Genomic DNA, 23,263 nt, shown 5'->3' with positions numbered 1-23,263 from the left:
AAACCCAGCCACTGCTCTGTGCATTAAGGCAGTTTTAGAAAGCAAAGACATACCTGTGCAGAATCCATCCCTCTGCAGTGCTATTTATGCAGTGCTTTATGCTTACAGCTCTCAACCTAAATCAAAGACCATTCTGACAGTAGTAGTTCACAGTTAAATGAAGTCTGCTACACATGGATGGTAACTCTCTGGAAGCAGGGACCACGTGTTAGGTGGTCCCTGTGTCTAGGTGTTAAAGTACAGCAAAAATAACCATGTGTCTAGGTGTTAAAGTACAGCAAACACAACGCAAGAAAAGATTCTATTCTAAAGAGTCTGTAGTCAAAGTTAAACAAGCATGATAACAGAAAAGTGTGAGGAAAGAAGCATTCACAAACTTACCATACAACTGAGAAATTGAGGTGCCAGAATGTAAGCCACAGCCCCAAATCCCACAAGAAACTGCAACAAAGCACAGGATGGAAAAGTACTGGGAACAATCCGACCTGTTTCTATGCTCTTTCCTGGACAGCTTCTCAACCTCTGTGAGAAACAAGGCAGTGAGGTCAATGGGCCTTTGATTCAGCTTTCTACTGCTGTACTTAGTTTAGCCACACATCTAGTCTGAGCCTGCATCAAAATCTACTGAAATCACTTTGCTCTCCTAAGCAGAAATAATGTTGGTCTTCCTCTTATTTCTTGCTGGGGCATTGTTGGAACTCTCTGTACTGTGCACTGAAGGGGGCCAGTAATGCTGGGCTGTGCTGCTGTCTCAAATGTAGCTATACATAGCTATGTCTGCAGTTCTTAGGGGTCCTGAGCCTTGCTGCAGTATCTACAGATACCAGAGGAATAAAAAACAAGTTACAAAGATTTTATCATCATCGCTTAAACTTTTCCGTGCATTTCACAGACAACATCACTGAAACTTACCTCCAGACCAGGAGGTAAGTATATGGTTAAGGCAAATCTTCAGTGTGGTTAATGCCATACTTAATCCCCTTACAGATGATAAAATCTGTTCTTAGAAATGTCTGGTGTTTGCCTCCATAGCTCATTTTTCACACTGCTTCACCATCCTTAATGGGAGAATACCACCCTTACTGTTTAACCTTCAGGTCAACAAAAGGGGCTGAGGCAAGATTTGAACTTTCAGCCTCTTTGAACCCACTGCAGTTCCAGCCCTTCTGACACTTTTCTCAGAAATACTAAAAAGAAGGAGAAAATGAGCTCACACACACACACACACAAAAAAAAAAAAAAAAAAAAAAAAAAAAAAAAAAAAAAAAAGGCAGAGGAAGCCTTGGCCCCAGGCCATAAATAAGAATCCCTACTTCCAGTACAGTCATTTGCCAATATACCCTGGTAATAGTCTTCTTTGGAATCTGTAGTTTCAGATGAGTGTAATGGAAAAAATCACAAAACCCAAAACCAGTTCATCTCTTGCTATCTCAGTGGCAGACATGATTTGGGGTTTTTTGGTTTTGTTTGTTTGTTTGTTTTACCATCATTACTTGATTCAGTAATAAGCACCATCTTTCTGTCTGAGAGATATTTAGGGGGATTTTCCCCCCTCTCTTTCCTTTGCACTGACAAGCTCTTATCACTTCTCCACCAGGAAAAGAAGCAACGGAACAGCTCCTGGAAGACAGAAGTGCTGAACTCAAGCATGACCTCAAGCACTGCTCTTGCATTAAAAGGGATTTCCCTTTAATGATCCTTTCCCTCCCTACTAGATGAATCACACCTCTTACAGAATTATCTGATATTAAAAGACACAGCAAATGACTGAACTATTAAAAGCCTGGATGTTACTACCCATAAATATTACTATAGTCATCATCCAAGCATTGAATATTATGTGAGCACTGTCTTAACATTGAGTCTTTCCTAGTGCGGCCTCTCAAACATTTACAATGGTGTTCTGAACACTCTGAGGTCCTGGTTTAATTTAGTGAGTGTGAGCTACTCCTTCCTGAACAGTAAAAAGAAGCAAAGTAATTAAAATAATTTAGAGATACAAACCTGAATGGGGCCTCGAGAGATTTCTTTTTTTTTTCCCCCAAGTACAATAAAGAATTGTTATTGATTGATGTGCATGAAACTGATTACCTAAATTTTCACAAAAAATGGATATTCTGCAATTCCCAGGGACAGCTTTCTCCAGGGTTATGTAAATATTACCACTTACAAGGGTGGACTGTTTCACCCTTATGCTTAACTAGAATGTAGATAGCTGAAAATTAAAATATTTCTTATTCTGTCCTTAATGCCAAGAACTTTCCTCTTCCCTCAAGAGATGCAGACATGCATACCTACCTAAAAATACATGTGTGCATGTCCATAGTTATGTGTGTGTATGTGTGCATATTTACACACACACTTTAAAGAAGAAAATTTTCCTTGACTTTATACATATCTATATATGCTTATATTTCATTAAATGTAAGCATTATACCATAAATGATGAGATAAACTATAGGGTATGACTACAAAAAAAACCAAACAGGAGTCATTCAGAAAAGAGGAATTCATGCATTCTATAACTACTGATGTTGCTGATGTTTTTAATGTATTCCCATATTGCTGAGGAGTTATGGTTGACAAGACAGAACTTTATTTTGTGCTGTGCAAACTCAGATCAAATGAATTCCTGCCATCCTGCTCAGACCTGTTTGATAAACATCTGCTCCAGCAATGTGCAATCAACTATGAGTTTATCAAGGTGTAAACAGTAATTATTAATATTCAGATGTGCTTACCATTTAGAAACCAAAAATTAGCTGTTGCCTTTTCAGGTTTTCCTGGGTCTCAGCATCTCCATCATGGCTAGGACTACTTGTTAATTTATTTGCTGCAGTTTCCTATACAAAGCAGGGTGCAACTCAGTTCTTTTTTCCCTATTTCCCACCTTAGCTCATCATTCCTACTCCACAGTGAAACCCTCCATCACTTCAAGTACTCTCTGTAAAACACTGTGAGGGGCTGGGCTTCATATTACATGAGAGACATGTTTTGGATAAAAATATTTTTTTTCTCTAATCAGATCACTTCAGCAATCTGCTACCTCAGTCCTCAAGAGAAGACGGGGAAAATGTCCAGGAGAAGGGAACAGTAAGATGCTGGCAGAAGCATATACTGTGTAAATCAGAGCACAGATGCTGCCCTAGTTATGCAAGCCCAGTTCCCTCAGGCATCCAGTTCCCTGGATTTTAGCCACCCCTCAGACTACCAATCATCAAATGCAGAGCCTTCCTACCCAACTATACTTTCCAAGACAGTAGAGAGACTAGGGGAGCAAAAAGAAAAATAAAACAACACACCCACAAAAACCTTTAAAAGAAAACTCTCCAAGGAGAGGAGGAAAAAAAACCAAAAAACAAAACAGCAAAACAGGAGGCATTATTCTTTTTCCAGCCATATCCCTGACTTCTTTTTGAACACAGGCAGAGGAGAAGGATGGCTGCTGTGCAGAGCCAGCACAGACCTGTAAACCCTGGGAAAGATCATGTTGCCACATAACCCTGCTGTGTGACACGAGCAAATGATCTGAGCCAGCTGCTGCTACGGGAGGTGAGGTGAAGGAGTTCAAAGCTGAACTCATCCAAAATCCACCTGTTCTCTGAAGGAGTCAATATTTAAGACCTGATTTCAAGGTGTGCAGCAACCCTGGCTTCTCATCCTGCCACTGGGAGGGGTGGATACTCAGGAACAGGAGCTCATTATCTGGGAAGATGAAGTGTTTTAATACTGCAAGAAACTTTGTTCCGCTGTATTTCATTTCTGGGTGCCTTCAGATTGTAAGGCTGTTGAGCAAGAAACTGCCCCTTTTCCAGCATACATCCCATCCATAAATTATATTAACAGGACTTAAATATTAGGGTTTTATTCGGTGAGTTTTTTCACTGCACAGATATTAGCACGTTTTTTAAAGGTGTGCATTAATTGTTTACAATAATTAAATGTAATGATTCCAACAAACTGCTAGTTGCAGTCACGAATTTACAATCATATTCAGACACTAAGATGTCCCCGACTTGACAGTTTTAGCCCAAGGTTCTGCAACAATCTGACCCCAAGCAGGGCTGGATTAAAGCACATGTAACATCTCCTGCCGAAAATGCCAGCGTATTGGGACTACGGGGTTCTATATCGGCCTAACCTCTAACTGAAGAACTGAAGTCACTTGTGGTTACTTACAATAAAGAGTCAAAAAAACCCCCAAAAAACAAACAAAAAACCCCCCCAAAACAAAAACAAAACAAAACAAGAAAAACAAAACAAAACTTGTTTGGGTCTGAAAACCTCTGGAAGAGCAATACTTTCCATGGGATGGGCCCTTTAATGTCCTGCTGGAATGCTGGGGCAGGGGTGTGGGCATCTACCCCCGGGCAGCTGCAGCCCGAGACCCGTGTGCCGGGGCAGAAGCTGGCCACGCGTGCCCGTGAGGAGGAGGAGGAGGAGGAGGGCACGGGCAGGGCTCCCGGGGCCGCCGCCTCTCCCTGTCCAGCCAGAGGCTGCCGGGCACGGCCGGGGCGCCGCTCTGCGCAGGGACACGGAGCACTTCCGCACCCAGCGACGCAACACCGGGCCGGCCCGTGAGCGGAGCGAAGCCTGCGGGACGGGATGGGCAACCCCCTGCCCGGGGGGGAAAGAATAAGGAAGGAAGAAATGACATCCCGGCTCCCGAAAATCCCGCGGCTGAGTCACGGCGGGCGGGCGGGGAGGCGGCGGGGCTGCCCAGTGGCGGCGCCCCCTGGCGGCGCCCGTCCGCGCCGGTTGTCACAGGCCGGAAAGTCCCGGCGCTCTGCCGGTGGAAATCCCCGGTGGGGGTTTTTTGTGTTGTGTTTTCAATCTCCTTTTTTTTTTTTTCACCCGGGCGCTTAAACAGAAAGGGAAAAAAACAAGAGGCTGGGCTCAGCCCTTCATTCCGCAGCGGCGGCAGCGGCAGCAGCAGCAGCTCCGGCGGGGAGGCGGCGGAGAGGAGGGAAGGAAGGAGCCCCGGCGCGGTGGGGGTTGATGCTCCGTCCCATCGCCTCAGCCCCGCTGCTGAGCAGGAGTCACGGCAGGATCGGCCGGAGGAGAAGCCGCCCGCGGAGAGGTGAGCGCCGCTCCAGGCAGGATCCCGGAGCACTTTTGCAGGAGGGCGCCGCGGGGAGCGGGCGGCTCTGGCGGCGGGCTCGGCGGTAGCCCCTGTGCCGGCTCCCGGCCGGGCGGGGACGCTGTGCCCGCGGCTGCGGCCCGGCCCCCGGGGGCTCCGCGGCTGCTGCGGCTCGCAGAGCGAGCACTGCGCGGCCGGGCTGGCTGCGAGTGCCGCGGGGAGATCCGCCCCGGAGCTGCGGGCTCCTTCTCCTGGGAAGCTGGCGGGCCGCGTTGAACCTTGCCAGCTTGCACGCCCAGCCCCCGGCGGAGCACTAGGGCAGGGAACTAAGAACGCGGAACACTTACTGTGTGTATACCGGTCCTGTGGGATTTCAAAGAGCCTCGCTCCTCATCTTCTGATTTGGCGAAGAGTAGTACTGTGTTTTGGTTTGTACCGAGCAAAGACTCAGGCAGAAAAATCTCGGGGGGCTTAAAAGGTATTAAGCATGTTTGTTTTAGAAGTTTTAGCACTTTATGGAGAAGTTTATTACTTGCCGGTTTTCAGATAGAGGACAGAAAATGAAAATGACTTTATGAAATCATTGGCAGATCTCAGAACAGTATTCAGCTTTCCCAAGCCCCGCATCTTCAGCATTACACCTTTGGAAAGGATGCTGTCTCTAATTATTGTTTACAGCTGTTCCTTTCTGGGAATTCCTAGTCATTATCTGTGAGAAGGTTAAAGTAGCATAGCACACAGCAAAGCACAGTAGACAATAAACTGATATGACTGTAGCTCAGTTTTCTACTTTTAAATGAGTCCAGCTAGGTGTGTATTGAGCTCTGTTTGTTTCATCACATTGATTTTGAAAATAAGGGTTGCTTGGCTTTTGCCTTGGTTCACATTTATGACTGTAAATAGCACAGGCAGTAATTTCCACCTGTGGAGGGGAAAAAGTGCCAGTAGAGCATAGTATCAAATACTGTAGTTTCAGTAAATGCTTCTGAAAACTCAGTACTTTTTGTTACTTAAAGCTGGAAATAACCATTTCAAGAGTCGATGCCGGTAGTGCTTAGTCATGTGATTAATCTTTATTCGTGTAAAAAAAAATCCCATTGACTCAATGTTTCTAGTAACATAAGTAAGTAATTCAGTACTTGGGTCATCTCAGAGCAAAGCAGAGCTGTGGTTATCACATAGATTAGTAGGGGGTTGTTTATATATTTTTTTAGAGTCATTCATACGTTTAAATGAAGGATTACATAAATAGCATGTGTAAAACTATATTGGCGAGGAGAGTGGATGAGAAAATATGTAATTTTCATTTTAAGGCTGTGTGCTGGTGAGGGAATGATAAGAATATGCCATCTTTATTACCTAAAGGAAAGCTTTTCCATATGTTGCAAGATGTGACAGCTGTGCTCACGGTCCAGAGTGCTCTTAGGGTGTGTGAATGACATCACCCTAAAGCAGGACTTTGTAGCATCACCTGTTTCAACTGTCTCTATTTAGGGCTTGTCGGGTTATCCTCTGTATCTCTCCATCAGCTGGTTCTCAGAGAGGTTATAGAGCTCAGCTCTTGGCACCTGGAGTTTGAGGTCCTCTCTCACCCTGAGAAGGTCTTTTCAAAAGCTTTGTCTGGGCATTTGGAGGTTGATGTTGCCAATGGAAGTGTCTGGATGAAGAGGAGAGAGCAACTATTTCCTTGGGGGAAAAGGAGGTGCCAGAGCCCTTCTGTGCAGGAGGGGTCTTCTGCCTGCATAGACCTGGGAATGCCTTCCTGGTCAGTCTGTCAGGCTGGAGTTCTTCTTCCCCTCTCTGTGCCTCCCATCTCCATGAGAAAACTTCCTAATAGTTGCATAAACAATTTTTAGTTGCTTCTTGTTTCCCTGTACTTGATGTCCAGAGATTGATACACATATATGGCTTGATACTTGTCCCTAGATTCATAATCACAATGGTAGGTTCTCCTAATGTGACTAGTTGTACTCTAAACATTTTAAGCATGCATACTTTTATTTTTGAACAAAGCAAGAATATTTGTGGACAGCATGGAGAGTCTCTCCCTGTAAAAACAGATTATTGTTGTTATTCTTACTGTAGTGCACAGGGGTTTTGAGGGATGTGGTCCCTACGTTTGGCTCTAACTAGCCACAAAGTTAGTGTCCTCTGAGTAAGTACTTCATAGAGTGTAGCAGGTTTGAGGTTATGGGTTTCTTTTTTTGTTTTTCCTACTGTACCCCCTGAGGCCAGAGTTACTGAAGAAAGGGATGCAGGGCAGTAAACATTACATGTCCTGCTGTGGAAATATATTGGGGGTTTTGAGCCAAATGGAAATGCTTTTTCAGCTCTGTTGACTTACCAGTGAGTAATAGTGGCACTGCAGTCTGCACCCCCACACGGCACAAGCACTTCTGAGCCATAGCTCTGCCGCTCACAAAATACAAAGAGCCTCAAGAAAAGTAACCTAAGCCTGTCCTCCAGTGACAAATTCCTCATCCACCATATCTGGCCACTGTAAGTATGGGACTGATACTAGCACAGCCTGCAATTCTTTGTGCTCCTTCTGTACTCTTCTGACCATCACTGCTCAGAATGTATGGGGCTGAGGAAATCTGAAATGGTCATTAACTGCTTTTTTTTTGGCATGTTATCAAAACAAGAGCTTGAAAGGTCCTGAAATTCAGCAAGTGCATATGGGATTACACTGTGCAATTATCAATTAGTTAAGTTTCCAGGATAATTTTTCCTTCCCTTGACCTTGCCTTCTCTTATCCTTATTTTGATTTAAATGCTTTTTTTGAATCATGGTGCAGTTTCCTTACTTATGTATAAATCCTCTTCAATATCATAGTAAATTATATTAGCAAATGTGTGGGATAAGCTGATCAGTGTCTGTATTTGAGTAATGCAGAAAAGTTAGTGAATGTGAGCTTTGAAAAAACTTATTATGAATTTAATATGAACTTATTATATTTGTTATTTATGAAAGGCTCATATGGGCTGCATCCACTCTACTTGTTTTAGGCAAAACTTCATCCAGAATCCCACGCTGAAAGTGCCGTGGGATTCTTCTCAGTCACTGCAGAAGTGATAGCACTGTGATAGAAGGACACTAACATGCCAATAAAAGGATCCTTTTTCATTTCATATGTCTTCTAGAAACATGGCTGGCCAACACATCCTTCCTCAAGCTTTGTATCAGAGCAATATGCTGAAGGCTATGAAGATCAGAGAGAGGACACCTGAGGATCTAGTCAAACCTCCCAGTGGAATAATTCATCACTTCAGGACTATGCACAGATACACCATAGAAATGTTCAGAATGTGCCAGTTTTGTCCCCAGTTTCGGGAAATGCTTCAGAAGTCCCTGACTGACCAGGCTACCCAGACTTCACTGGAGTGCCACAGGAAGCTCAACTGGTGCAGGGAAGTTCGGAGACTCATTCCTTTGAAGACTAATGGTAAGTTTTGAGCAGGTCTTTGCACTCACAGTAAAACAGGTCATACATATGTATCAGCTTTATTAATAGCATCTGAGTTCACATTACTGAAACAGAAGCACATGGCTTTAAAAATGTGCTGCCTTTCAATCTGTTTTGAAATTAAAATTCTTTCCACATGATGTGCTGTTCTGAGGCTGTAGCAGACCCTTGCCCATACCACAGTATGTGAATATTGTGGAAATTTCACAGGTATGTTCACAATATCAGTAACCTGTGGCACATCAGAGTCAAGAACAGGGCAGGGAAACTTGATTTGGAAGCTACTGCCTTCCCATGAATCTGACTCCTACTTGTTGGCTGCCTCATCGGAAGTGCCAAACATCCTTTACTGCCAGGCAAGGGGAGCCTTCAGATGCCTTGAGTGACCAGGGATGCATTCCCATGTATATTTAGCAGAAGCTAATATCCTTTCAATAAGCCCTGCTGTTGTAGCTGGCAGGCAATGCTTGCTTGCTCATCCAGCTTTAACAACAGTGATGGCAATAGCAGTCAGAACATGGAGCCTCCCAGGAACCTGACACTGCTGTCCCTGGGCTCAGCGCCCCACTCTGGGGCCTCTCCCTCATCCTCAGTTCCCTGCCTGGGTTTGCCAGCCCTTGCCTTCCCTAAGCACCCACTGCTAAGTCCCATGTGTGTGACTGACACCCATCTTTGTGCAACACAAATTTTGCAGTGCCCTTTTCTCTCAACAGTTGGTGCTGGTTTCAGGACTTGTCTTTTGGGTTACTCTGTGTGCGTATTGCATCAAGTGCTACAAATGAAAAGGCACAGCAGTAGTGCCAAGATTTCCTGAACAGGTTATGTTTCTCCACAATCTTGAGCAGGAAACCTTGGCACATGACTGTAAGACTCATGGGCATTTTGCATGCAGTGGAGGAAAGATTCAGTAATGGCTATGACTTGTGGTCATGCAGCTGCAAACTTGGACTCAGGATTCCTTACAGCACAGGTTGCCCCTAACCAGGAACAATAGACTGGGACAGTGAGGACTTCAAGAAGATGAGAAATACTTACTCTTTGCTCAAGGAGCAGATCACAGCAGTTATAGAAACACTGGGTGTGGTGGACCTTCAGCATTGTTGAAATCCATGTTGTGTTCTGGGTTTGCTTCTTTTCATATCTGCTTGTATACACGTTGCCCTTATCTTCATAGTCCACATTTTTTTCTTTCCAAGTTCTGCCATATTTTTCAGTCTGACTCTACCCAGCTGTGTTGTACAGAAGCCATAAAAATAGACCCACTGAGTAAATGTCACTGCCCAACCTAGAGCCTGATGCTGATGTGCATGTCTGTAACTGTTGTAGAGGCATTGACCTTCTGGTGGGCTTTTTGGGCTGCCTCTGCATTGGTGTAAAATCCTCATGATTGCAATTAGGTGTGTGCACAGAAGTCATGGAATCTTGAGCTTTGGAAGGATCAGAGTTGCAGCCAGGGCAGGCAGTGCTTTGCATGTATACTGGGAAGGTAACATCACTCCAGGTGTTGCATCTTAAAAATTTCACTCGAACAGATTTTCTAGGAAAATGGACAACGTGCACAATTTTTGCCCAGGGCAAAGAGTAACAGTTTTAGAATCCCCCATCTCCAGTCAATACAAATCCTGCAGGGGTTAAGGCTGCCTGGACAGACCCTTGTTGGTGACCACATTACATTCAGCAGCACTGCCCTCCTTCTTTGTCTCATGGCCATCAGCCAATGTTACACGTGGGAGTAGTGTGGACTTGGATCCCGCCCATGAGCAGGCGTACCTGTATACGAGGTGCTGAAATATTAGGGCAGGTTGAGGGAAGGCAAAGCAAGATTTGTGGTCTCCCCATACACTGAGCAGACAAAGAACTTGGCTTCAGTTCAGTGCTTCAGGGTCATTAAGTGCATGAGTAGGAGTGGCTTTGGAAACCTGTGGGTTATGCAAAGTAGTTGCATAGAAGGACCTTTGTAGGAGAAAGAAAGTAGATTGGACTGGAGGAGAGGATCTCTGAAAGAAGAGCAGAAGCCTGGAGAAGCCCTGTATTATCCCAGAAAACAACTTTTTTTTTTTCCTCCCATGCGGCATGAAAAAATATTTTTTAAACATTTGGCTGCTTAACCCATTAAACATTTGGCTGCTTAGATATGGGAAGAATAATTTAGTTCTCTCAGTTAATAGTGGACTTTCTTCAGAAGATTCTGGGGTTTTTTGTGATTAAGGTTGTAGCTGTTGAAACCAGAGAAAGTATCTCCTACAGGATCTTTTGATGTAGTATGTTTGTGAATCTGTGGAGTGGTGGGGTTTTCTTAATTAAAAAAGCCGTATTGAATCACCACATAATTCTTTGCAGACATCTGAATGGAGATAGAAGGAAAGCAGTAGGAAGTACAAAAATCGAAACTGTTAGGGTTTTTTCTTCTTTTTTTTTTTTTTAATTGAAAAATTCCAGCATCTATTGGCTGTAGAGATTTCACTTGTATAATGAATTGGCATTCATTCCAGCTCGCCCAGCCACACCCCCTGGGAAAGTCCGAGGGAGGCCACACTGCACCCGCAGAACAAAAAGTACAACTGTTGCTCAATTGCTAGTCAAACGGTGTGGGGGAATTCCAAGTGCTGTGTAAGGAATTTTGGGCAGTGCTTCTAAATAAAGAACCGAAAGTGAGCTCTCAGAGAGAGAAAAAAATTAGTCTTATCTTTGCTCTAGATTTTACAAAGGGAAAATTTTAATGGGATTAATATGTCATCTTTCTTGGTCAGAAGGAAACACAGTCAGTTTTTCTGTCTTCTTGGTTGTTCCCTGATTTTTGAGCTCAAGTAAGCAGCCTGCAGAATTGAAGTAAGCTTTGCAGGACAGCATAAAATAGAAGACGGTTGGAGGAACTTGATATGCACCAATCCCATAACAATTTATGAAGCATTGAGTAGATTTCAAATTATATCTTACTCGGGAACTGGACTCTGTTGTAGGCTTTTCTCTGCAATTTCACAGAATAAGTAGTAAAAGTGTTCACAAATGGTGTAATTGAACTCATCATGTATGTGGCAAACTGGGTTTAATTCTTTTGTGGGAGTTCTTTGGGTGGGTTTGTTTGGGTTTTTTTCATGTGAGAAAAATCTAGTATCTTTACCAGGGTTGATGTCTTCTATTCCAAGAAAATTGCTGTGATTTCTTAGTATTATGTGAATCTGTTTACCACTGTGGTAGACATCAGACTTAGTTTTGCATCTAAGGATGTGACAGTAATCATTCTTGATATCTCCCTTTCAGGGGAGACATCCCCTTTTGAAGAAGATGGATAGAGATAGAATTTGAAACCCAGCCATAGATGTATTTCTTGTCACACCTTTTAATTAAGTTAGTTATCTCCTCTGAGTCTCTGTTTCCCATCTGAAACTGCAGAATATCACAATCCTTCCTACCTGTAAAGAGGAATTTTTCAATGCAAGGAGATTGTGTAAATGAAAATCGAATCACTGTTTTTCATTGACTTAATTTTGTGTTTTTAAAACAGCCCTCTAAATAATATATGTCACAACCCAACACGCAATCATTTCTGAGAGGAAGGCCAGAGGTGTTCCTATGATTGCTTTACATAAATCACCTGCCATTCCCTTTCTGTCTCCTTTTTTATTACAATTCCTCCATCAAGCGCAGCCAAGTGCCAAGCAGTGCTCATGAGGGAATATGGTGTTTCTATAATATTGTCTTAATGGTTTCCATTATCTCAACCTCATGCCATTGGGTGTATATTTGTAAAAACACCAATGAGGGAGATTTACATATTTTTTTGTAATTTTAAGATGATTTTGTTGTGTTTAAAAAGCTATTTCAGCTGTGTTTGACATTTGTAGTTGACCCCAAAATTTAGTTTGTGATATCAGTCAAAATTAAGTAAGATAGGTAAGGGGCATTGCTGGATGGCAGGTTAACTTGGTGCAGAGACAAATCCAGTAGGGAGGGAAGTTTTTTCTTTCTGTCTCTGAACAGAGACCATAACTCTGGTCTCCTTCTTTACCACCCTTCTGTCTGAGGCTTAGAGAGAAGTGCACAGGTAATATGCACAATTGAGGTGTAATTCTACGTCCCACAGGCTTGTGGCATTTTATTTAAATAGCCATTTGAAAATAATGCACTCTTTCTTTTTTTTTTTTTTCCAGGTGATGGAAATTGCCTTATGCATGCTGCATCACAGTACATGTGGGGTATAGAAGATATTGACCTTGTCTTAAGAAAAACATTGTTTAGTGCTCTCAGGGAGATTGACACACGGAACTTCAAGCTCCGCTGGCAGCGGGAGGCTGTTAAATCCCAGGAGTTTGTAGAAACAGGACTCCGTTATGACACCCGGGTAAGGCAGCCTGAGGGAGTGGTGCTGTTTTCTGAATGCTTGCCAGCATTGCCTTGCTGATTCTGTTTGCTTTGTGGCTTCATGGATTCTGCCATTAATGGAGAGCAGAAATAGTCTCCCTTTGGAGGAAATGGGAAAATGTGATTATTTGAGCTCTGCTGTGCTGCAGCTGGTTCCTGACCTCTGTGTCTTTGAACCATTGGTGACAGCTGTTTCTTTCCTCAGAACTGGGAGGAGGAGTGGGAATACCTCATTGAACTGACCTCCCCAGAAATATCTGGGGCTCAAAATAGACTTCCCTATAACGCGCTGGAAGAAATCCACATCTTCATCCTTGCTAACATCCTCCGAAGGCCAATCATTGTCCTTGCAGGTGAGTTGCCTGGCCAGTTATCCCACTGTGTTACTCTTGTGCTGTGTTAGTAATCTTAGTCAACAGGTAGATGCATTTCAGAACATGGTGTTTTCAGTAATTATTATAAAACCCCCAGCATACATTTTCTCTTGCCTGTAGTACATACTTATTTGTGTTTTCTTTTTCTTCTTTATGCAGATAAAGTGGTTAGAAGCTTAGAGTCAGGCTCCAGTTTTGCTCCTCTGAATGTTGGTGGTGTTTACTTGCCTCTCCTGTGGCCAGCTGAAGAATGCTACAGATACCCAATTGTGCTTGGCTATGACAACATGCATTTTACACCACTGGTGACTCTGAAGGACAGTGGGCCAGGTATTTTTCAAGTACCTCGTTTGGTATTTATGTTACTTCTTCAAAACCACTGTGCTGATAAAGCATTTGAAATATGATCTTGTTTAGATTTGCATTTTTAAAGTTAAATTAGATTCATTTGAAATATATTCCTAAAATGTGAGCAGAAAAAGCTTTGTCTGTGAATCTGAGTAGAAACTAAAGGTTGCCTTCAAGATATTCACTGAAAGTAGAGTGCAACTCACCTGCTTGCAGGCTGGAATTGGTCAAAGGCTAACCTCTGCTTTATCGTGTTCTGGCCTCCTTTCCACATTGTAAGAGAAGAAGCTTTGAAGGTTGCAGTCTCACAGCAGGGTACCACTGCCTGGCAGGACTAATGAAATATATGCTTTACCATTTTTAACACATCTCTTCTGAGTGGACAGCAGTTCTCTAGGTTCAGGTTGCAGCATCATCCCACCAAAAGGCATAACAAACAAAGATCTACAATCCTGTTCAAGTGGAGAAGATAGTTGCTATGGGGACATTAAAGCTACTGTGCGATGGGGCTAAGTTTGTGATGTAGCTGTGTTTGCAACCTCTCCCAGTGGTACCATGCAGAAACTCCTTGCTCTGCCCAGCTGTTCTCTCTCTCAAAAGTTTAGTGGTAGTATCTCCATGTGTTGTATTTTATGGTTATTCCTAACTGGCTGGTTATGTTTGTGTAAATATACATACACACATACACACACACACACACACACATATATATATATATCTGTGTGTTTTTGTGCGTGTATGTGCTAATCCATCTTGTTTCCCCACAGAAATCCGGGCTGTCCCTCTGGTCACCAGGGAGCAAGGCAGATTTGAGGATTTGAAGGTGCACTTTCTGACAGATGCAGAAGAGAGGGAGAAAGAGCAGCTGCTAAAAGACTACTTGATAGTGATTGAAATTCCAGTGCAAGGCTGGGATCATGGTACAACTCATCTAATTAATGCTGCAAAGTGAGTGTCATTCCTGTTTCCTCAAAGTTATCTTATTTACAGAGGTGGGACAGGTTGGGCAGCCCAGTGTGTTCTTTTGGTCTTTCCTTCCTTCCTAGGTGGCCCATGTTTTTACTACCTGAAATATGAAACATTGGCATTACTGTTGATACATTTTGAAGTAGTATGAGCTGAGGCCAGTCTAAATTTAAAAGCAAAAATGTGTTCAAACTGAAACTAGCATTTTAGAGAAAAAAATCCATTTGATCAGTTTCAGTGACTTTTGGATTACACAGGAGGGTTGCTGAAAAGTAGTTAAATGCAGGAACTAGTTAGCTCAAGCTCTTGTGCTTTGTGTAAGGGCACATTGCATAATGGGCAGTTGGTGTAATTTTAGCTGCCCTGGGTAAAGTACTTGGCAGTATGTTCTGAGCACAGATGCCTCAACACCCTGGGCTGTTCCGTGTGGCAGCAGGCAGGAAGCTGTGGCCAGTAGAGGAACCAGCATCTCTGCTTGTCCCCCTGATGGTTGAGCATCAGGAAACATGCAGGGAGCAGCTGGCATCAGCTTCTTACATGCAGTGGGCACTGGCAGTGATGCCCAACCAGTCCCCTCAGAACTGATGGAGGGAGTAACTCCCTGTATCCTCTGTCTTTGCCTCCACTATCCCACGGAAAGAAATCTTCATGCTGTTGGCTGGCTCTGGTGTAGGGGCCTTGAAAATTGAAGTCCTTCTACCTGAAGCATGTAAGCACGCATAAAGGGTTGCACTTGAGCTTCCCTAGTTGCTCTGCCTAGATGTGCTCTGGAATATTGCCAGAAATGTTAGCTCCTCATCCTACCAACTGTGGCATGGTGAAACTCTGGTGTAGAGTTTTCCTGGCAGCTGGAGGCAATAAGGATGGTGTGATGGATGCTAGCATTTCACACACCACACTGAAGCCCCACAGTTTGTTAGAAGAATTCTGCTGGTAGATACAGACCCAACAGGGCAGAACCAGGAGGAGATTTCACAATAAACTGTATCATTATGCTCAGTTGAGCACTGATCCTCAGAGAAATTCACCATTTGGGGGACTTTCTGCTTCTGAGATTACCCATATTCTTTATGGGTAAACAGCAAACAGCTCTTAGAAAATCCTCACTTAGCAAAGCCTTTTAAGAATACTTCTGTTTAGCATTGTGTCAGGACATTTATTTCAGATATGAAAGTCTCCATTACTGAACACCTGCTTTTAAAATTATTTCCATTTACAGCAACAGTGTACATCCCAGATCTTCTGTCTGAGTAATATGGATGTGCATTAAGTCTACATTTCCTTCCCACGTTGCTTATATTTGCTTCCACCCCCACCATCTGCTCTTTTCAACCACTGATACAATCTTCCTTTTTTGGCTGTCAGGTTAGATGAAGGCAACCTACCCAAAGAAATAAACCTCGTGGAAGATTACTTTCAACTGGTACAGCATGAGTACAAGAAGTGGCAGGAGAATGCTGAACCTGCTAGAAGAGAGACATGTTCCAGGAACAGACAGGATCTGTCACTTTCCCAGCTCTCCCTCTTACAGATGAAATGTGAAACGCCAAATTGCCCTTTCTACATGTCTGTGAACACCCAGCCCTACTGCCACGAATGCTTTGAGCAGAGGTCCCAAGGAAGCAAAGGAAGAAAGCAGACCTCCAAAGCAGCACCTGAGAAGCTGAAGGCAGCTGGGTCAGGCTCCTCCCGTAGGGATACTTGTGAACCTGGGGGATGGACATCTGAAGGGCCTGTAACAGAGCCTCGCTCTGCGCCTCCGACCGCTCCGAGCCTTTTCCTGTACAGTGAAACCACAGCCATGAAATGCAGGACCCCAGACTGCCCCTTCACACTGAATGTGCAACACAATGGGCTGTGTGAACGCTGCTACAACTCCAGACAGCTCAGTCCCTGCAACAACTTGGATGACCAGAGACACTTAAACTATGCCACATGCAAAATGTGCCGCCAAAAGGCCAAGAGGACCTTCAATGGTATATGCAGCACTTGCTTCAAAAGGTCTACAGAGCAGTCCCCAAATGGCAGTCCCTCTTTCCTGCCCACCTGCCACCAGAGATCAACATCTGACCCGTCCCAGATCTCACAGATCCTCCGCCAGCACTCCTGCCATCAGGCTCCCAACAGCCATGGCAAGGAGCCCCCGCCACCAGCACTGTCCCCCGAGGAGAACAGGGGAGGCAGCCTCTGTAGGAAACCTGGCTGCAAGTTTTTTGGGACACCACAAAATGAGGGCTTTTGCACGCTGTGTTTCTTTGAGTACAGGGAAAACCATGGTAAGTGGAGATGGAGTGAGCTTTGACACACTTTGGCTGCAGATCAGCCTCCTTGAACTGTGAAGTTCTGTGTGCACTGGGTGATAAAAGGACAGGGGGGTATGAAAACAGTGTGAGGAGAAGGTGATTTTCTCTGTTATTATCCCATTGTCATGATTTAACCCCAGCCAGCAACCAAGCCCCGCAAAGCTACTCGCTCACTCTCCCATGAGCAGGCTCAGGTAGAGAATAGAAAGCATAAAAGCTGGAGAACTCATGGGTTTGGATAAAGAGAGTTTAATAGGAAAAGAAAAAACTGCATACACAAGTAAAGCAAAACAAAGAATTAATTCATTACTTGCTATGGGCAGACAGGTGTTCAGGCTGTGTCTTCTCCCACGCACTTTTGCCAGCAGGTCAGTATGAAAAGCAGAAAAGGCCTTGGCACTGTGTAAGACCTGCTCAGCAATAACAAAAACATCTCAATATTATCAGCCTTGTGCTCAGCACAAATCCAAAACACAGCCCCATACCAGCCACTGTGAAGAAAATTAACTTTACCCCAGCCAAAACCAGCATACCATAAAGGGGCACATGGCAGCAGTATGAGAAATCTGTGAAATCCATTGTAAAACTTCTTTCAGCTTTGATGGAAGCAAAACCAACTTAAGAGGGGGTGGCTTTTGATACTCCCCATCATCCACTGCAATCATGGTTTGGTATGAATTTTCTTCACAGCTAGACAAATTATAGAGGTCAGTGAAGGAAATGCTGTAAATGTATGGAAGGTACTGAAATCAGTTATGTTAGCAAGGTGTTTAAAAAGCCTTGAAGACTCTGTAGATCTCTATCTGTTCTGGATGTAACAGCTATAATGCTCTGGAGTAACCACTGTAGTTGTCTTGACAAGCAGAGCAAGTAGAATTTGACTGTAGGTAATTAGCTTGTATTTTGGAGTAACTTTGGAGTGTGTTGGTACACTCTACCTCGAAATCTTCCTTGGTAATACCCTATGTGTGCATGCACGTGTGTTTAAAGACTGACTTTAAAAAAGGCAATAGTCTGTGAATAAATCACAGCATGAAATCTTCATCTTTCATGCTGCTGCCCTGTTTCACAGGTAAAGAACCCTTAGGTGTAGAGGCTGAAAGGTGTATGTAAGAGACAATTATTACTTATCTCTTCAGACTATTTTATTGCTCGTAAGTTTGCTGATACAAATAAAGAAACATGGTATAGGTTGGGTTGGAAGCAACCTTTAAAGATCATCTAATTCAACCCCCCTGCTGTTGGCAGAGACATCTTTCACAACACTGAGCTTTCCACGTGCGTTCAGATTAGGGAACGTCTGTGCCAGCTTGCAATACCTTATTTTCCAGCATTGCTCACAGTGAAATTTTTTTTCCTTCTGATTGTGGAATATATAAGATTGCTTCATGAGACTAAAAAGTATAATGCACTTTTTCCCCTTAAGCTCTGTACCACTGTACTTCAATTATCTAATGTGACTGAAATGGTGGAGGCTGAAATGGGTAGGTCACAGATGACAGTCAAAGTGAAGTCAAAGGTGAAATTCGTCTTGACTTCAGTGTGATCTAGGTTTCCTACTTAGAGCAAGTTTTTCCCAAATCATCTGTTTCAACAAATTGTGTCAGACTGCATTAGCATGCTTATGTATGTAACATGAAGAAAGATGTACCAACTGGGGGAGTCTCAGGATTGTCAAAAACCCATATTTGAGGCTAGTTGATATTTTAAATTTATTTTCATTTTTAAGGTGGAGAGCTTTTTGTAGCTGCTTTGGGTCATCAGATCTATTGGGCACATTCAAACTGCTCCTGTTCATGCTTTGCTTTACAGACAGTGTTTTGCTGCGCCACCAGAGGCGATCTCAGAGGAAGTCTTCAGCAGCAGACCAGACGGGGAGCTCTGCTGCTGGCTTCCGTAACACCGTGTCCTGCCAGAGGCGCGACTGCGGCACCCTGGGCAGCACGATGCTCGAGGGCTACTGCCAGAACTGCTTCATTATAGCCCAGAACCAGCGATTCCAAGAAGCCAGAAGGACAGAAGAGCAGCTGGTGAGGCAGCCAGAAGTAAGTGTGAACTTCTCTAAATCTTCCTCTTGTTTAGCGCTGGATGTTTTTCTCTTGTGGAAGCAACTTGGGATCCATACTAGAAAATCCTCAAATGGCTGCATCTTAACTATCATAGAAAGACAAGCATAGAGCATATCGTGAGTTTTTTCTGCTGCAGTTGAGCGGCCCTCATAAAAAATCATTCTCAGTTTAGGGCTGTCCATGACCATGCTCAGTTTTACCTCTGCTGGGATTTTGCCAGCAGTTCCAGTGGAAGCAATTGGACCAACAGCGAGGTTGTTTTGTTGACTGGAGAAAGATTTTCATTCTTACCCTTAGAGCTGTGCATCTGTGTCAAGGGGTTCAAGTTGCATTTTTGATTGAGTCCATCACAGATTGTCTTTGTCCTAAATAAGGTTTTTAATTCAGTTGGTTTTGGTCCTTTTAGAATTGAGGGTTGCCAAAGGTAAAAAAGCCAATGTTTTTCCTAAGAAATGACAGAATTTGTGATTTTCTTTGGTACTGCACTTTGTAGAAGTGCCTGTGAACAATCCCCAGGTGGTTACCTATACAAACCACGAGCAGAGTAAAAAGGAAATGAAAAGCCATTTGTGCTGCCAGCACAGCAGCTGACAATGTGTTTTAAAATTTTTAAGAGAACAGGGCAGCACAGAGGAGATGTGCAGCGAGCAGCATTGAGTGCCCAGAAGAGACAGTGTGCTGTGGCTTCTTGTAGAAACAGCCTGGCCCGCAGGAGTGACGACCTGTGCCCAGAGTGCCGGCGCCTGGGTCAGCTGCCACCGCCGGGGAGTGCCAGGGAGCCGGGAGCACAGGAGCCTCCCAAGCAGCGCTGCCGAGCCCCTGCCTGCGATCACTATGGTAATGCCAAGTGCAACGGCTACTGCAACGAGTGCTACCAGTTCAAACAGATCTATGGCTAGTGGAGAACAAGAAACCAATACCAGCTACTTCCTTCCCTGAAATGGTGCTACGTCCAAAACACTTAACAGTCCTGGGAGTGGGAGGGTGAGGGGAAACATAAGCTGTCTGCTCAGATCATGTTTATTCCCAAGAATGGGAATCAATTTCTACTTCCTCTAAACACTGCATACAAGGACTGCTGAGAAGGTCACATTGCCTTCTGCACAGAGCTCCCGTTCATGACTAAGCTCCTACAATGCCATATTTAATTCTTGGACTTCCCAGGAGGAAGTATGAAGCATTTGAATCCAAAGAACTTCCTAGTTCTGCCTGTTTCTCAATACCTCCCCTCTCCCAGGGAAGGAGCCATGTCTACTGTCAGAGGTGCAGGACGTTTTTATGGCTGCATACATCAGTCAGGGGCAAGTCCTTCCTGAATGGGATTATCCAGGACAGACTGATGCTACTTCCAGTTGACATCTGAAGAAACGTGGTTTGGTTTGCCCGTGTCCTTGCTATTCTTACAGAACTCACAGAGCAGGAGCTCCCATGGGCATTTAGGGTGATAACAGCGAGCACCTCTGTGTTTGCAGAGCCCTCAGCAAACCACAGCCAGAAACAAGACCAGCACTGATCTGCTCCTTTAACATGCTTAACCTAACCCAATTTAGACCCTTTCCCAAATCGCAAGACAGCTGGAAAGACAGAAGTTGCAGAAGAAATGCATGTAATGGTGAAAATGTATCCTGCCATTTTCCACTTGTGTGGAAGGAATTACCTCCAAAAGACAAGAAAAACCCCAAAGCCCTTTGTCTTCACTTCTGAAACAAGATTGACTCTTGTCTCTTGCACTGCAAATGTCAGGAGTATGATTGTGCTGTTTGTACCCTCCCTCCCCATTTCTGTCACACTTTTTGTCATCCTTAATGTGATCCTGTTACCATGCAAACAGCTGGGAGCTCAGTAACGAGTTCTTCAGTGCTGAGATTGTACTCCTGAAGTTTATGCATCCACTTCTCAATCTGCAGTAATTTCTTTAGCAACCTCAGCTTTACCACTGTGCCTGTTACCTGCTTCTCTCTTCTCCTTTTACACCTTTTAAGTTTTCAGCATCTGTTTTGCTGCTATGATTTTGGAGGTGAGATCTCTTCTAACTTGCTTCTCAAGTTTAGAATCCTTTTCTAGTTACTAAAAAAACTGTTTTGTAAAAAGAAAAAAAAATAAATAACTCATCACTTATTTCTGTTAAATTTTATATATTTTGCGAACCTTAATGTGAACATATGTTTTATTAAAATATTTATAATATTTGAAACAATGCAATTTGAAATTTGCACAGCCAGGATTTTTTTTTACATATATTTACTCTAGTGTTGAAAGTTACAAACTTAAATGTATAAACTTTCTCTGGTATAAAGAAATAAATTATTGAAGGATTGAATTTGTTATTTTTATATCTATGCGAGAGAGCACAGTTGAGGATGGGACACCCCCAGAAGGAAGCCTTTCTGTTCAGCGCTACCATTCAGCATGTTACTGCTCCTTGGTGCAGATGATGCAGCCAAGTGCTTTGAAGAGGTGATAGATAACTTGCTGTAAGTGGGTGTTCTCTCAGAAAGGGTTCTTGGTTCTGTTGAAGGACCTGGGCGTAGGGAGTTCATTCCTGTGAGTGCAGAGTATTTTCAGATCCCAGAAGAATGAGTGTGGGGAGTATGGATGGTGCAGGAGCAGACTGCAACAAAACCTAAGCCACACTGACTTGCCTTGGCTTTCTGTGTTACTCCATCAGTTATTTCAGGAATTCCCAACAAGTGGTGCTTGAGTGCCACCCTGGGAGGTGGTGGTGGCAGCAGGTGATCCCAGCCTCCACACAGCTGTGTGTGCAGCCCCAGAGGCACAGACCAGGCCTACAGCCTTCCCTCTGCCAGGGACAGCAGGGAAGCCCTGGCATCAGAGTTGCTCAGGAGTTCATGAAGAGCAAGTTGCCAAAAACTACATGAAAGCAGTGTTTTCTTCTTATCCCAAGCTCAGCCTAGCCCAGCCTCCTTGCCAGGGGATTTCTGCACCATGACTCCTGTACTGGCACTCAGGTGTTTCAGGCCTCTGCCTAAACAGGCACTACTGTACGCTATCATGGCTTCTAGGTGTTGCTCATCACCTGAAACAAAAATATGAGCCCAGGCTGCAAACACCCCAGTGCAGTCGAGGACACTTCCAAGGAGGCTGACCTCTCAGCTCAGTCGCCGTCTGTCCTGGTTAAATCTTTTAGCCATAGCCCAGCTCCTTCTGCACTCACAGAGCTTACCTCTGCTTTCATAGCATACAAGCTAGAAGTCAGCCTACACCTCCCAGAGCAGAGCCTGCTGGACCCACCAACCCCATCTCTACAGCATATTTCTCTTTTACAAAATCTGACTGTGGACCAGTGCACACCTTACCCCTTCTTTACAACTTATGCAACTCACACATCCCTGTGATTCACTGAATTTTGCACCAGGCAGACACCTCAGTGGTGAAAGAACAGGCAAAGATTGGGTGGGATGTCTGCAGCCAGGCAGCAGGAGATGGAGGCAGCTCATGGCATCCATTCTCAGCAGCCACCAGCCCCCATCCACTGAAAAGACAGAACCTCCATCATGACACCCTCAGTGTCAGGAGGCTGATTTACTCCACTTGCTATTAATTGCAGCTTCTGAAGAGAGGAAGGATTTCAGATGAAATGCCCCAGATCCCAATGATTTTTCTCTGCTGTTTTCTGGGCCCATTACTCATAACCCTTGTGTCACATGAGGCTGGTCTCATTCTGAAGCTCCCATGTAAATGAGTGCCCAGCCTGTCTCTTGTGATTTACTTGTGTGGGAACATTAAAGGTAGTGGGGCCTTTTTTTATAAATACTCTGGTATTTCCCTTATGTCCCTAGGGGATTTTGACCCTCTTGATGCTTTCTGCTCTTTGCCCAGACAACTCTTCAAGTTCATCTATTTTTCCTTCCTGTTCTGCAAGAGAGGACTTTTATTTGGAGTCTCCCTTTTTGTGACCACTTCACTTGGAAAAGAAGGCTCTTTTGTAAGACACATATCTGTGATTGCCAGAGATTTTTTCCTTAGCAGAAAGGCAAAACTAGTAGAGAATCATAGAATTGTTAAGATTGGAAGAAATTGCCAAGATCACTGAGTCCCATTGTCAACCTAATACCACTAAACCAAGTCCCCAGCTGCCACATCCACGCCTTTTTTGAGCACTCCCAGGGATGGGGACTCAAACATTTTCATGGGCAGGCTGTTCCGATGCCTGATAAGCATTTCAGTGAGGGAATTTCTCCTATTACCTAATCTAAAACTCCCCTGGTGCAATTTGAGGCCATTTCCTCTTGTCCTGACACTTTTATCGGGGAGAAGAGACTGACCCTCACCT

The 23,263-nt window shown here is 44.1% G+C and overlaps 1 protein-coding gene across 3 annotated transcripts; it reads left to right on the top strand.

Moving 5' to 3' along the window:
- Positions 1-4,539: 4,539 nt before the first annotated feature.
- TNFAIP3 (TNF alpha induced protein 3) lies at positions 4,540-21,280 on the top strand. Of its 3 annotated transcripts, none has more exons than XM_054629445.2 (9): positions 4,540-5,080; positions 8,225-8,526; positions 12,699-12,889; positions 13,115-13,262; positions 13,443-13,613; positions 14,399-14,579; positions 15,963-16,873; positions 18,713-18,945; positions 19,584-21,280. In XM_054629445.2, the coding sequence occupies exons 2-9, from the start codon at positions 8,229-8,231 to the stop codon at positions 19,866-19,868; spliced, it is 2,418 nt and encodes an 805-aa protein (XP_054485420.2). In that variant the 5' UTR covers positions 4,540-5,080; positions 8,225-8,228; the 3' UTR covers positions 19,869-21,280. The 3 variants fall into 3 exon arrangements, with proteins under 3 accessions (XP_054485420.2, XP_077031598.1, XP_054485419.2); XM_077175483.1 differs by having other exon boundaries at positions 4,955-5,080; positions 19,591-19,763; XM_054629444.2 differs by lacking the exon at positions 4,540-5,080 and having other exon boundaries at positions 8,214-8,526.
- Positions 21,281-23,263: the final 1,983 nt, after the last annotated feature.

Source organism: Agelaius phoeniceus, chromosome 3 (assembly GCF_051311805.1).
Source record: "Agelaius phoeniceus isolate bAgePho1 chromosome 3, bAgePho1.hap1, whole genome shotgun sequence".
NCBI lineage: Eukaryota > Metazoa > Chordata > Aves > Passeriformes > Icteridae > Agelaius > Agelaius phoeniceus.
This window is presented reverse-complemented; position numbering and strand designations above follow the sequence as displayed.